The sequence below is a fragment of the Rhinatrema bivittatum genome, chromosome 10 (genome assembly GCF_901001135.1).
Source record: "Rhinatrema bivittatum chromosome 10, aRhiBiv1.1, whole genome shotgun sequence".
NCBI lineage: Eukaryota > Metazoa > Chordata > Amphibia > Gymnophiona > Rhinatrematidae > Rhinatrema > Rhinatrema bivittatum.
Window position 1 is genome coordinate 31,336,987 of NC_042624.1, and position 12,384 is coordinate 31,349,370.

A 12,384-nucleotide genomic window follows, 5' to 3' on the forward strand; every position below is an offset into this window, starting at 1 on the left:
CTGTTTTTGTTTTTTTCTTCCTTTAATCCCTATATCTCTATCGCCTCTTCCCTCCTTCCTGTAGCTCAGTGATATACCCCAGATGACAAAATGTAGGTGCCTGGAATTTTTCCACCCTGGTGACTGAGATGCTTCACAAGACATATTATTTTGGCTGCTGTCGAGCAATGCCCGTATTTGGGGCTGCAGACTCATACACAGTTATTGTAAATAGCAGATCCAGGGGCTAACACTATGGTCTGTAAAGTCACTAGTATTGAACTTAATTTTAGAAAAGTGTTAACCATGTAAATGGAAAAAAAGTTGCAAAACTCAGATTTTTTGGAAAGAAGTAATGTAAGCTCCTTTTTGTATTGGGATCATTGAAAAAAATGATATTCCATTTGCATCACATGTACAGGGTTTGCTTCTGCTTCTTTCCGTTGGGCCAGGCAGAAAGAAAGGTGCAGATGTTCTTTTGCCTTTGTAATTTAGTGCCTGACCATTTACAGAGGTTTTATTGGACTCTGCACTGTGCATTTCAGTAAAAATGCAAGACCTCATCCTAGCAACCACCGTAACATTTCCCAAGTCTGAGATTCTAAACAGGCTTGGTGAAGGAAAGGCCTTACTGTAAACTGGTCCTGCAAATTTTAATTTTAGAAATGCAGTGAAAGCCCACTGAATGAGGACCAAGGCAGTGAACGCTCCCTGTTAGCACTTTTAAGTAAAATTCATTCTAGTGAATAATTGCTGATCAGCACAAGGCTAATCAAAGCCTTTTTATCTATTCTATCTTATCTAATTGTAAATACAAACAATAACATAATTCACACGTTATTCCAACATAAGAGAGAAGTAATTTAAGTATTTGTTCTGTGCACTAGCAGGTGGATTTTCAAAGGAGTTATGTATGTAAATATAACTTACTATTGTAGCAATTTTCAAAAGCCATTTAACCACATTAAGTGCATTTATGCAGGTAAAACCTATTGACAGCTGACATACTGTAGCAATTTTCAAAAGCCCACATACACGGGTAAAATAAATTTAAACATGAAGAACCCAGTTTTAAGTGTGTAAATGCTTTTGAAAATCAGGCCTTAAATTTGTAATGTAGCTTGCTCATATCTGACACAGATGAGTAGGTGACGTGCATGTTTTAATATGCTGAAGTCTTTTAAAAGACTTTGGCATTTCATACAGGAAAGTGTGCTTGCAGACAAGGAGTCATTTTCAAAAGGGTAATTATAGTTCCTTTTAGACTAGCCCACTGCGCCAAAGGACAGAAGCCCAATGCCAGCTTCTCAAAGCCAAATTCTGGGGCAAAGGACACGTGTGCCTCTAGACTCTGTGCTTCTTCACTTCGGTTTTATGGCCATTCTGATCTTTTTACTAAAAAGGACAGATGTAGAAAAAATAAAATTATTACAAATTATTTAATGCACTTACAAACCTCAAATCTTTACAATTTTCTCAAAATATCAAGCACATATTTTCTCTATCTTTATAATAGTCTCAGAAAACCATAGGGAAGAAAACCTAGGGAAGAAAATTAACAAAAACAAGCAAAAACAAACAACTAATTCACTAAAAGGGGCCCCACATACATAATTAAAAACCCACATCAAGTCTTATTTGTATATCCATACAACTAAAAGCAAAATGGTACAACTACCTCTCAAATATTTCTTAATTATACTCTACTCCTGATCAGCTTTGTGACATCTTCGTGACAAAAGCAAAGTCTAGAGGCTGGGAAGGGAGTGCAAGGAAAATTAATATTTAGAACAAGTTGTATTGCAAGTGGCAGATATCAAACATTTTTTTTTCCTCTGCATTAAGTACATCGGTGCTCTCAGAGCATAGTGGGTGCTTTAATCAGATATGTTGGAAGTCTATGGTATTTTTTTTTTTTTTGCCCTGTTCTGAGTGTTGTAGGTTAGAGGCCAGAGTAATCAAGTGAATGAAAGCCTGGAGACTCTGTGTAGTGTGTCTGTATTATCCACTTCAGAGATGGTTCCTGCTGCTGGACCAAAGAAAAAAATATTCTTGCACCACCAGACTTCCTGGAAACCTGTAATGGTAGCACTTTAAAAAACTAAACAAAACATTAAGCGAATGTGGCTTCCATAGTGCAGGTGCTTTTAGCTGCTTTAAAAAAGAGATCTTCCTGCGGGCGTGTTCAGACTGGGGGAATAAAACAGGGCTGCAGGGGATTTTCAACTATTTTGCCCCATTCGGCCACCTGCAGGTGCAATGTACTTTGTAGCTGCTAATTTAACATGAGAAACTGCTTGAGCTGTTTCCCCTAGAAAATTTGCATAACTATGTGCATTAAAAGTCCCTCCCCCTCCCCTTCCCCGCTTCATAGTTTGCAAGAATGCAGGCTGCTAGAAAATTGCCTCCGAAGAGGGCAATATTCAGAGCCATTTACCCGGCTGAATCGGCCTGTCTGAAAATTGCCAGTCTTTTAATTCAAACTAATTAGTACGTTGTATTCATAGGAGCAAACTTTGTAACTCCTGCAGTCATGGTTAGTATTTTTGCAGCATGTGCTTCAGAGTGGGGACATGAATGTTTATTCATTCTGGGATGAATTTTCAAATTAGAGCTTAACGCGTGCAAGTAGCATGTATGCACATAAGTATTTTGCAAAAGTCTGAAGTACACGTGTGCTAGCAGTATCGCATGTAAATGTTGAAGGAAAATAAAAAAGGGTGGCTTAAGTCATTCCAGGGTGGGGTTCAGAAGCAGATGCACAAGTTGGTATTTTGTATATACGCATACATTACGTCAGCACTTTTTCATTTGCTAATTGACTCACGCAATTCAAATTGGACTTGTGTTTAGACTGTTTTTTTGATTGGGAGGTCTGGTTAGAGTGCTGGAGGGCCTGGGTGAACTAGTGGTGGTGGTGTCAGAAAAGTGGTGATTCCAAGTACATGCACAAGTAATTATTTTCATAAGCAGATTGTGCATGTAGGAGTGCATTTTAAAAGGCCCATCCATATACATGAGTATTTTGGCTGAGCGCAAGCGACTTGTATTTTAAAATGGCCCAATTAACACTCGTATATGCACATGTGGGGGAAAAGAGGCAGAGTCAGGGTTGTGTCAGGGCGGGGCCAACAGTTGTCTGCATAAATCTGTATTTTAAATCCGGTGGCCACAGAACATGGCGGACTACTAGCCGCATATATTTACTTCTGCTTTTGATAAGGTGTAAATCTGCAGAAATCTGTGTACTTCTCATTACAAAGATAGTGCCATATCAACTCTTACCAGCTAAGGCAATCAAAGGAAAAAGGCCTGCATAGTAGAGTAAATGGTGTTCTTAAGTAATAAAGCGGTGTTTGATCTTTTCATTAAAAAAAAAAAATCTTTTCAAGTTAGTATTCATAAATGAGTGCTATGGAGACAGCCATGCTCTCTGTCTTACAGGAAGCTGGGAAGAAAGGATTGCAACCATTCATTAGATGATAGCAGATTTTATACAGTCATAATGATGGACCTCTGAGGCCACACTGTTCCTGTGTTTTTGATTAAAGAATGTTTTCCTGTATGCTTTAAAAAAAACAATATATAGTAACTACCAGGGGACTGTTTGTATGAGCTAAACTATTTCTCAGTTAATGGATGTAAATTATTATTATTAAAGGCTTTTATATACCGACTTTCTTGATACAAATCAAATCAACTCGGTTTACATCGAACTAGGCAGTAACTATAACCAACCAATCAACAAGAGACAATTTGAAGGAGTCATATCCTGCATGTAGAAGAAAAGAGTTAAGTTCACAAAAGGGGACACTGTCTAGTTGGCCTAAAACAGGTCTCAGAATAAATAGCACAGGAGTTAAAAGAGTGAGTCTTGAATTTCACAGCAATGTGCAATCAGCCAAATAAGAATCCACAGCATTTTGCAACTTAGCACTAAAAAAAAAAAAAAAAGTCTGCCAATAGCATGGACCCTTTGTTTGAACCATATGAACTAAAGTTCCTTCTGTTTCTGTGTGTGGGTGGGGGGATTCTTACTGTATCTGACTTGTTCAGTATTACTGATAATGTCCACATAATTATTTGTGTGCTTTTCAACTGTTAAAGAATTCTGCTGCTGGAGTGTTATAGGGTTCAAAAAAGTACGATCAGATCACTCCTGTTCTTGCCGATTTCCACTGGTTGGCAATCAGAGCTAGAATTAAATAAAAGACCCTCACATTAATTCATAAATTGATAAATAATACAAATATTCCATTCATAGGCTCCAAATAACATTTATACGCCAACAAGAAGAGGGGGCTGTTAGAAGTTTCACCAGTACATTTAGCACATATTGGGGAGGTAAGAGAAAAAGCCTTTTCTATAGCAGGCCCAACGCTCTGAATACACTACCTGAACATTTAAGAAATCAAAATTATGTAAAACTCTTTAAAAAAGGACTTAAGACCTGGTTATATAAAGAAGAGTTTGCAATGGAAGGTACTGTGCTAAATGAGTAGTAATGTTTATTTTATAAGGAATGATTTTTTTTTAATGTATCATTTGTATTTAATGTTTTTATTTGTAATGTATGGTTTTCCTGCAAACCGCTATGATATTTATTGAATAGCCATATACAAAAAATTTGTAAATAAAGTAAATATTTATTTTAAATAAAACTCCACCATCACAACTGACACTAATTTTGTAACCCTCATTCAAACCCTAATTCATTCCCCATTTCCCTTGCCCCATTGTAGTTCATGGGCACATCCTGTGGTGAGTGGATGTGTTCAGGGTGCCCGAGAATGTCATTGCCTCCAGCAGTCGCTGGGCAGCTGGAAGAAATCAGCCAGGGGAAGCTCCACAAATGATCCTTCTGTCATGGTGGTGGTGGCATTAATGAGGCTATGGCTGATCTTAGGGTTTATACTTCTGCATCCCAGATATTTACTGTTTATTGGAGTGATTCTTCATAGTTTTGTCTTTTTAAAATGCAATGTCATAAACCACAATGGTGGTTCTGGGGAATTGATGTGGAGTTCGTTTTCTTTTGCAGGAGGCATTTACACAGTTGTCTCTTGTGTTTTGCTGATCCGTCATGTCCTGTATGTGTTGATGGGAGTTTTCCCTTTAATGGTGGTGAGATTTGATTCATGTTTAATAACGTTTGCTTTGCTTAAACTGACTTGTGAACAGGCAGCTCACAGGTTGTTGCAGAAGGAAGAGTGGAATATAAATCACTATCTGGCATTCGCTACATGTGGTGGTACCATTTGGCTGGCCTGATCTGGACCAGCGAGTTCATCCTTGCCTGTCAACAGATGGTAATTGCGGGAGCAGTGGTTAGCCTCTATTTCAACCGGTAAGTACACATCTGTTTTTGTTTAAGAAATCTGTTTCTTTCTGAATACTTTAAGGTTATTTTGTAAATCGTCACTAAAAATACAAACCTTGTAGTCAGATTTTGGATACCAAGTTATTTTATCAGTTGGAGATGAAAACTTAATTAACCTAAATTCCCTGTTCCCTGTACGTACCCGGATCAGTCCAGACCATGGGTTGAGCCTCCTTTCCAGCAGGTGGAGACAGGCTAAAACTGAAAGGATATCCTATATGAGGACAGAACCTACCCTGTAGCCCTTCTGTATTTGTCTGTCTCCAGCAGGTGGAACAGCTCATCCTGTGGTTCCCTGTTTTCCTAATCTGTCCCTTTGGGGATTCTTTATACCTTTTCTTCTCACTTTGACTGGAACAAGCAAGTATTTCCTCTTCATTGTTTTACAAAAAAAAGAAAATTTCATCTGTTTGAACTTTGTGTTCTGTTCTACAGGAGACAGTACCTATCTTCTTGCTCTTGCGGGGGCCTAGGGGGGCTTTGCCCCTTGTGTTCTATAGCCTAGGCTCCCTCTTCCCGGTGTTCCTCAGCTGCAGGGGTGGATATTGGTGGTGCCAGTCACTCCCCCTGTTCAGCACCTCTCTCCCTCTCCCTTCATAATTTTCTTCCCTCACAGGGTTTGAATTCCTTTAAGACTGCCTGCTGGGAGCTTTTCCCTGCCTTCTTTACAAAAAAAAAAAAAAAGGGGGGGGGGGGCTTTTGAGTTCTATACAGGAGAAAAGTTTCTAACTTACTTTTGGAAGTCTCTGAGAGAGTTTAGGAGCGTGCAGACTTCACTCTCTGCCTCGTCCCAGCAGCCCAGCTGATTTTAATTGCTGCCCCTCCCCCCCTCTTTGTAGCTATGCCAAGATCTCCACTGTGCCTTGCTTGTGGAGACTCCTCTCTGCATCTCTCAAGAGAGGGACTTTGCTCTCAATGTTTGCCAGGGGGGGAGGGTTCCTCAGATGTCCCGATGCCCTCAGGACCCCCCATCCAGACTTCCCCAGCGTTCTGCCCTGCCGTTCCTGGGCTGTTCAAAGGCGGGAATGGCGGCCATTTTAGGTTTCTCTGCTTCTTCTTTTTCTGAGCAGCCTGAGCCACAGCACCCGAATTGTTTTGGGTTTTTTTTTAGCCACCCCCCACCCCCGGAGGTGTTAGATCCCGTTTTTCAGCTGAATTTGTGCTTCTGTTGCACAAATCCTATTTGGCTAGTTTACAGGAGGAAACAGACCCTCCCCCGGCTAAGGTCCCTCAGCTCTCCATTCCTGCTCCTGCACCTCAGGGTGGGCAGGGAGCAATGCAGGTCCCGGGGCCCCTTCCCCCCCACCCCCCCCCAGGACCCGGATCAGGATCCGGACGCGGTTGATGTCCCTCCCCCCCTAGAGGGGCATGACCCCCGGGTTCTCCGTAAGGAGGAACTGGAACCTCTCCTTCCCTTTATTTCCCAAGAGTTAGGGATTGACTGTCCCCCTGTGGACGAGTTTTCTGCGGCAATGCCGGCATCCTCGGACCTGGTCATAGCGGGGCTTAGGGCCCTACCGTCCTCCTTCCCTTTTCACCCTATGCATAAGCTGCCTGCCTGCTTATGCCATTCCTACGGGAATGGCAGGCACCCGAGGCGAGTCTTCGGGTCGGAAGGGCCATGGAAAAACTTTATCCCCTCCTGGAGGAGTGTTTAGATTTGTTGAAGCTGCCTAAGGTGGACTCTTCTGTGACGGCGGTCACTAAACATACAACCATCCCAGTGGTTAGGGCTACACCTTGAGAGATGTACAGGATTGTAAGCTTGAATCCCACCTCAAGCGCATTTTTGAAATCCTGGCCCTGGGTGTTAAGGTGTCCATTTGCAGCAGTCTCATGCAGCGGGCAAGTCTTAGGTGGGTCCAACAATTGCTCAGCACCCAGGACCTCCCTCCTGCAGAGGCAGAGCAGGCTGACCGGTTAGAATGCACTATAGCTTATGGGGCGGATGCCCTATATGATTTGTTCCGTGTACAGTCGAAGGCGATGGCCTTGGCGGTCTCGGCTAGACAGCTCCTCTGGCTACGCCACTGGGCGGCTGATTCGTCTTCCAAGGCGCAGCTGGAGACTCTCCCTTTCAAAGGTAAGTTACTCTTTGGGGAGGACCTGGACCAGCTTATTAAGTCTTTGGGGGAAAACAAGGTTCATAAGTTGTCTAAGGACCGCCTGAAACAGGCTAGATCCTTCTTCCCTACTCGCACCTGCTTCCGGGGTCAACGCCGCTATAACCCTAGGGCAAGGGGCGCCTTCCCCAGGGGGAATTCTTCTCAGCTCCAGTCTTGGCCCCAGTCCTTTCGAGGCCGGTGGCCTTTTCGAGATGCCGCTGCCCAGCGTCCAAGCCCACCTCGCAATGAGAATCTGCTGGCCCATCCCTCCGTTCCCACCTTAGGTGGTCATTTGTCCCTGTTTGTGGAGGAATGGGCCAAGATCACGTCAGACAAGTGGGTCCTCGAAACCATCGCCAAAGGCTACGCTTTAGAGTTTGCTTGCGACATCCCGGACTTGTACATGGTCTCTCCGTGCGGCTACCGGAAACAGGCCGCGGTCACCCAGACTCTTCTCAGACTTCAGGGACTGGGGGCCATCTGCCCGGTTGCGGGGGCAGAGCGCAGCACCGGCCAATACTCACATCTACTTCGTGGCCCCAAAGAAGGACGCTTCCTTCCGTCCCATCCTGGATCTCAAGAAGGTCAACCGGGCCCTCAAAGTGCCTCATTTCCAGATGGAAACCCTCCAGGGGGTGATTGCGGCGGTACACCCTGGAGAATTCTTGGCCTCCCTCAATCTGAGGGAGGCCTATTTGCATATTCCAATCCGTCCCGAGCATCAGAGGTTCCTTCGGTTCCACATTCTGGGACATCACTTCCAGTTCAGAGCTCTGCCCTTCGGCCTCGCCACGGCTCCCCACACATTTACCAAGGTGATGGTTGTGGTGGCGGCAGCCCTTCGGAATGACAGTGTCCTGGTCCATCCATACTTGGACGATTGGTTAATCCGAGCCAAGTCGGCAACCCTCTGCCATCAGGCGGTGGCCTGCGTACTCGCGCTCCTCTCGTCCCTTGGTTGGATAGTCAACTTCTCCAAGAGCAATCTACAGCCGTCTCAGGTCTTGGAGTTTCTGGGGGCTCGCTTCAATACTCACGTCGGCAAGGTCTTTCTACCGGACTCCAGAGCTTTCAAGCTGATGGATCAGCTTCAGGGTTTCTTCTCCATGCCTCTTTCCCACGGCGTGGGATTATCTACAGGTCCTGGGGACCATGGCGTCCACGATCGACCTGGCCCCTGGGCGTTTGCACATATGCGTCCATTACAGAGAGCCTTGTTGGCTCGTTGGAAGCCGGTATCTGAGCAGTTTCAGATGCAGCTCCCTCTCTCAGCATCTACCATCAACGAATTACAATGATGGCTTTCGCTCAAGCACCTTCTCAGTTGAATGTCCCTTCGGACCCCGCAGTGGATGGTAGTCACGAAGGATGCCAGCCTGTCCGGTTGGGGAGCGGTTTTTGCCTGTCTCAGGTCACGCGGGGCACGGGTCACCAGCCCAGTCTCGCTAGCACATCAACTGCCTGGAGAACCAGGCGGGTCGTCTAGCACTCAAGGCTTTTCTTCCTCTACTCCGCCGCCGGGCAGTCCGGGTGCTCTCGGACAATTCTACTACTGTGGAATACATCAATCGACAAGGGGGCACCAGGAGTCGCCTGGTGACCCTCGAAGCAAGTCGCCTTCCCACATGGGCGGAGCGGCACCTGGACTGCCTCGCGGCCTCCCACATCATGGGCAACGAGACCGTCCAAGCCGACTTCTTGAGTCACCAGCGTCTGGACCCAGGCGAGTGGGAGCTATCCAAAGACGCCATGGCCCTCATCATCGACAGATGGGGGCCCCCGCATCTGGACTTGAGGGAGACTCTGCACAATGCCAAGGCTCCTCGGTTCTTCAGCCGCTGGCGAGAACACTGCGTGGAAGGGGTAGATGCCCTAGCCCTTCTGTGGCCGAGCAACGTCCTTCTGTATGTGTTCTCTCCATGGCCCCTTGTCGGGAAGGTGCTCAGACGGATAGAGCTTCACAGAGGCCTGGTCATTCTCGTAGCTCCCGAGTGGCCTCGCAGGCCGTGGTTCGCGGATCTGGTCAATCTAGCGTCTGACAGTCCTCTTCGCCGGGGTCATCTTCCACACCACCTCAGCCAAGGTCCTGTATTTTTCGACCGGGCGGATCGCTTCTGTCTTGCGGCTTGGCTTTTGAACGGTGACAGCTAAGGCGGAGGGGATATGCCGAGGACGTCATTTCCACTATCTTGTGGGCCCGCAAAACTTCTACCTCCATTACCTATGTCTGGGTTTAGAAGGTCTTCGAGCTGGCCTGTGTGGAAGCCAGCCTTTCGATTCGTTCGGCCCCCGTCTCGCTTGTCCTCTCCTTCCTTCAGTGAGGTCTCTCTCAGGGTCTCTCTTTTGGTTCGCTCCGTGTTCAGGTGTCTGCCCTTGGTTCTCTCTTGGGAAGCCTTGAATGCCATGCGGTTGTGTCCCATCCGGATATTGTCCGCTTTCTCAAGGGGGTCAAACATTTGAAGCCCCCGTTGTCCCTCGTGGAGTTTGAACTTGGTTCTTCGGGCACTCTGTCAGGCTCCCTTTGAGCCTCTTTGCCGTTCCACTCAAGGACTTAACGCTCAAGACGGTATTTCTGGTTGCCATTTGCTCCGCTAGGCGGGTGTCCGAGATCCAAGTGCTGTCTTGCCACGAGTCTCTTACGCTTTTCGGATTCTGGGGTCTCTCTCAAGACTGTTCCATCTTTCTTGCCGAAGGTCGTCTCTTCTTTTCACGTCAATCAGTCGGTCGAGCTCGCCGCGTTCTCTCAGGCGGACATTGCGAGCCCTGGCGGGGATGACTTACGCCATCTAGATGTCAAGTGCGTCCTCATGCGTTATCTGGAGGTCACCAACGACTTTCAAATGGGGTGGCCCCAACCAGGGCAAACAAGCCTCTAAGACTATGATATCTCACTGGTTGAAGGAAGCAATCTCATCAGCTTACCTCTGTCAGGGGCGTCTGGTTCTGGAGGGCCTTAAGGCCCATTCCTTGCATTCTCAGGCGTCCTCCTGGGCGGAGAGCCAGTCGGTCTCTCCGCAGGAGATATGCAGGGCGGCTACTTTTGCTCAACATTACCGCCTTGATATCCAGGCGCCAGTCTTTGGTTCTTTTGGGCGGCAGGTGCTTCGAGCAGGACTGTCAAGGTCCCACCCTGTCTAGGGAAGCTTTGGTACATCCCATGGTCTGGACTGATCCGGGTACATACAGGGAAAAGAAAATTAGGTCTTACCTGATAATTTTCGTTCCTGTTGTACCACGGATCAGTCCAAACGCCCTTCCCGTTCCTTGTCTTTCTGTACGCTCGAAGATCCTTATTCTGTTCCTATCATGCTATCCTACATTGTGTGTGGCTTTATATGAGGCACCAGAAGCATCCATGTGATGATTGTGGGCATTTATGCAAGAGTGTCCATGCACAGAGTTCATTCACTGTTTTATCTCGTTCAAGTTTTTTCAGTGTTCTCTCATTGTGAGTTCTGCTGTTACTTGCTTGTTCCATGATCTTTTTTCTTCCTCTGCTTTGACAATAGTTATACTGAAGGGCTACAGGGTAGGCTTTGTCCTCATATAGGATATCCTTTCAGTTTTAGTCTGTCTCCACCTGCTGGAAAGGAGGCTCAACCCATGGTCTGGACTGATCCGTGGTACTACAGGAACGAAAATTATCAGGTAAGACCTAATTTTCCTTACGTACATGGATCAGTCCAGACCCTGGGTTATCTCCCCCTTCCAGCAGATGGAGTCAGAGCAAAAACTGAGAGGACACCCATATATAAGTAGGCTCCCTCTCTGCGGTCCCTTAGTATTTCCTCTGACTCAGCAGATGAGAGTTGCACCTGTGGTTCCCCTCTTATTTTGAGAGAATAGTTTTCCTTTCTTGGTTTGTCTCTCTGCTTTGGATGGATCAAGTTTTTGCCTCAGGACAGCACAGACAGGGAGACGTAATTCATCTGTCTTTTAGGAGCGGTCTAAGTACCCTGGTCGGAGCATTTGCGTTGTGCTTCAGCGCTCCTTCTGCCGTCTCCCGGCAGCTTTCGGGGGTTTAACTTTTTTTCAGTGTGCCAACGCCCAGGAGAGCTCACTTCGAGACTCTCCCGGGTAGGACTTTGCTCGAGGTGTCTGCCCGGTGGGGAAGGACCCTTGAGTCCAGGAGCATGCTCTTCCTTGCGCAGCCATGCGCGATCTTCATCTGGGAGGCCGGCCCCGTCCCTGAGCCGTGCGGGAACGGCGGCCATTTTGTCGGCAGGGAATTCAGTATATCCTCAGCGTGAGGAGATGGGAGACTTCGGCCGCTCACCCTCCCCTCCGGTCCTCCTCCCGGCCCACCTCCCAGATACAGAGACACCTTTGGGTGACCATCCGCGGGTACCCCCCGTGCCTGCTTCCCCCCCCCCCGGGATTACACCGGAGCCATTTTCAGCTGAATTCATCCTACTGATGCACAACGCTTACTTAGCTAGGCAGAGCCTGCCTCCAGACCTAGCTTCTATACCTACACCGCCTGTGTTACCCTTGACAGTGCCACAGGGCACCTCTGATCAGTCAACAATCAGAGATCAGGACCTGCGGGCCCTCAGGGTCCCTCTCGTGTTCGGGTGGTATCATCCTCTGTCGCCCCGAACGTAAATCCGGCTCCGGACCCTCTTGAGGACCCAGATCGGGATGATCAGGGGTCCCAGGCGCAATTGGAGGGTGATGATCCGTGCGTTTTGGCGCCTTTTTCAGCAGGACGAGCTGGAGCCTGTCAGCCCACATGTGGGGCAGGAATTGGACATGAACCCTGCTCCGGACACTCCAGGCCCACAGACAGGGAGCAAGCGTGGAGACCCCGTCCTAGCAGGTCTTCGGCCTCCGGCTAAGTCATTCCCATCTCATCCCATGATATTGGAATTACTCTCCTGAGAGTGGGACACTCCGGAGGCTTCCCTCTGGGTCGGCAGG

At 47.2% G+C, this 12,384-nt stretch overlaps 1 protein-coding gene across 9 annotated transcripts in view; it reads left to right on the forward strand.

The window, feature by feature from the left end:
* SLC44A3 (solute carrier family 44 member 3) overlaps positions 1-12,384 on the forward strand; it is a 275,228-nt gene that overhangs the window by 209,766 nt on the left and 53,078 nt on the right. For all 9 annotated transcript variants that reach the window (XM_029617502.1, XM_029617501.1, XM_029617495.1 and 6 more), the window contains one exon: positions 5,161-5,326. In XM_029617502.1, coding sequence (XP_029473362.1) covers positions 5,161-5,326 — 166 coding nt within the window. The remainder of the gene's footprint in view (positions 1-5,160; positions 5,327-12,384) is intronic.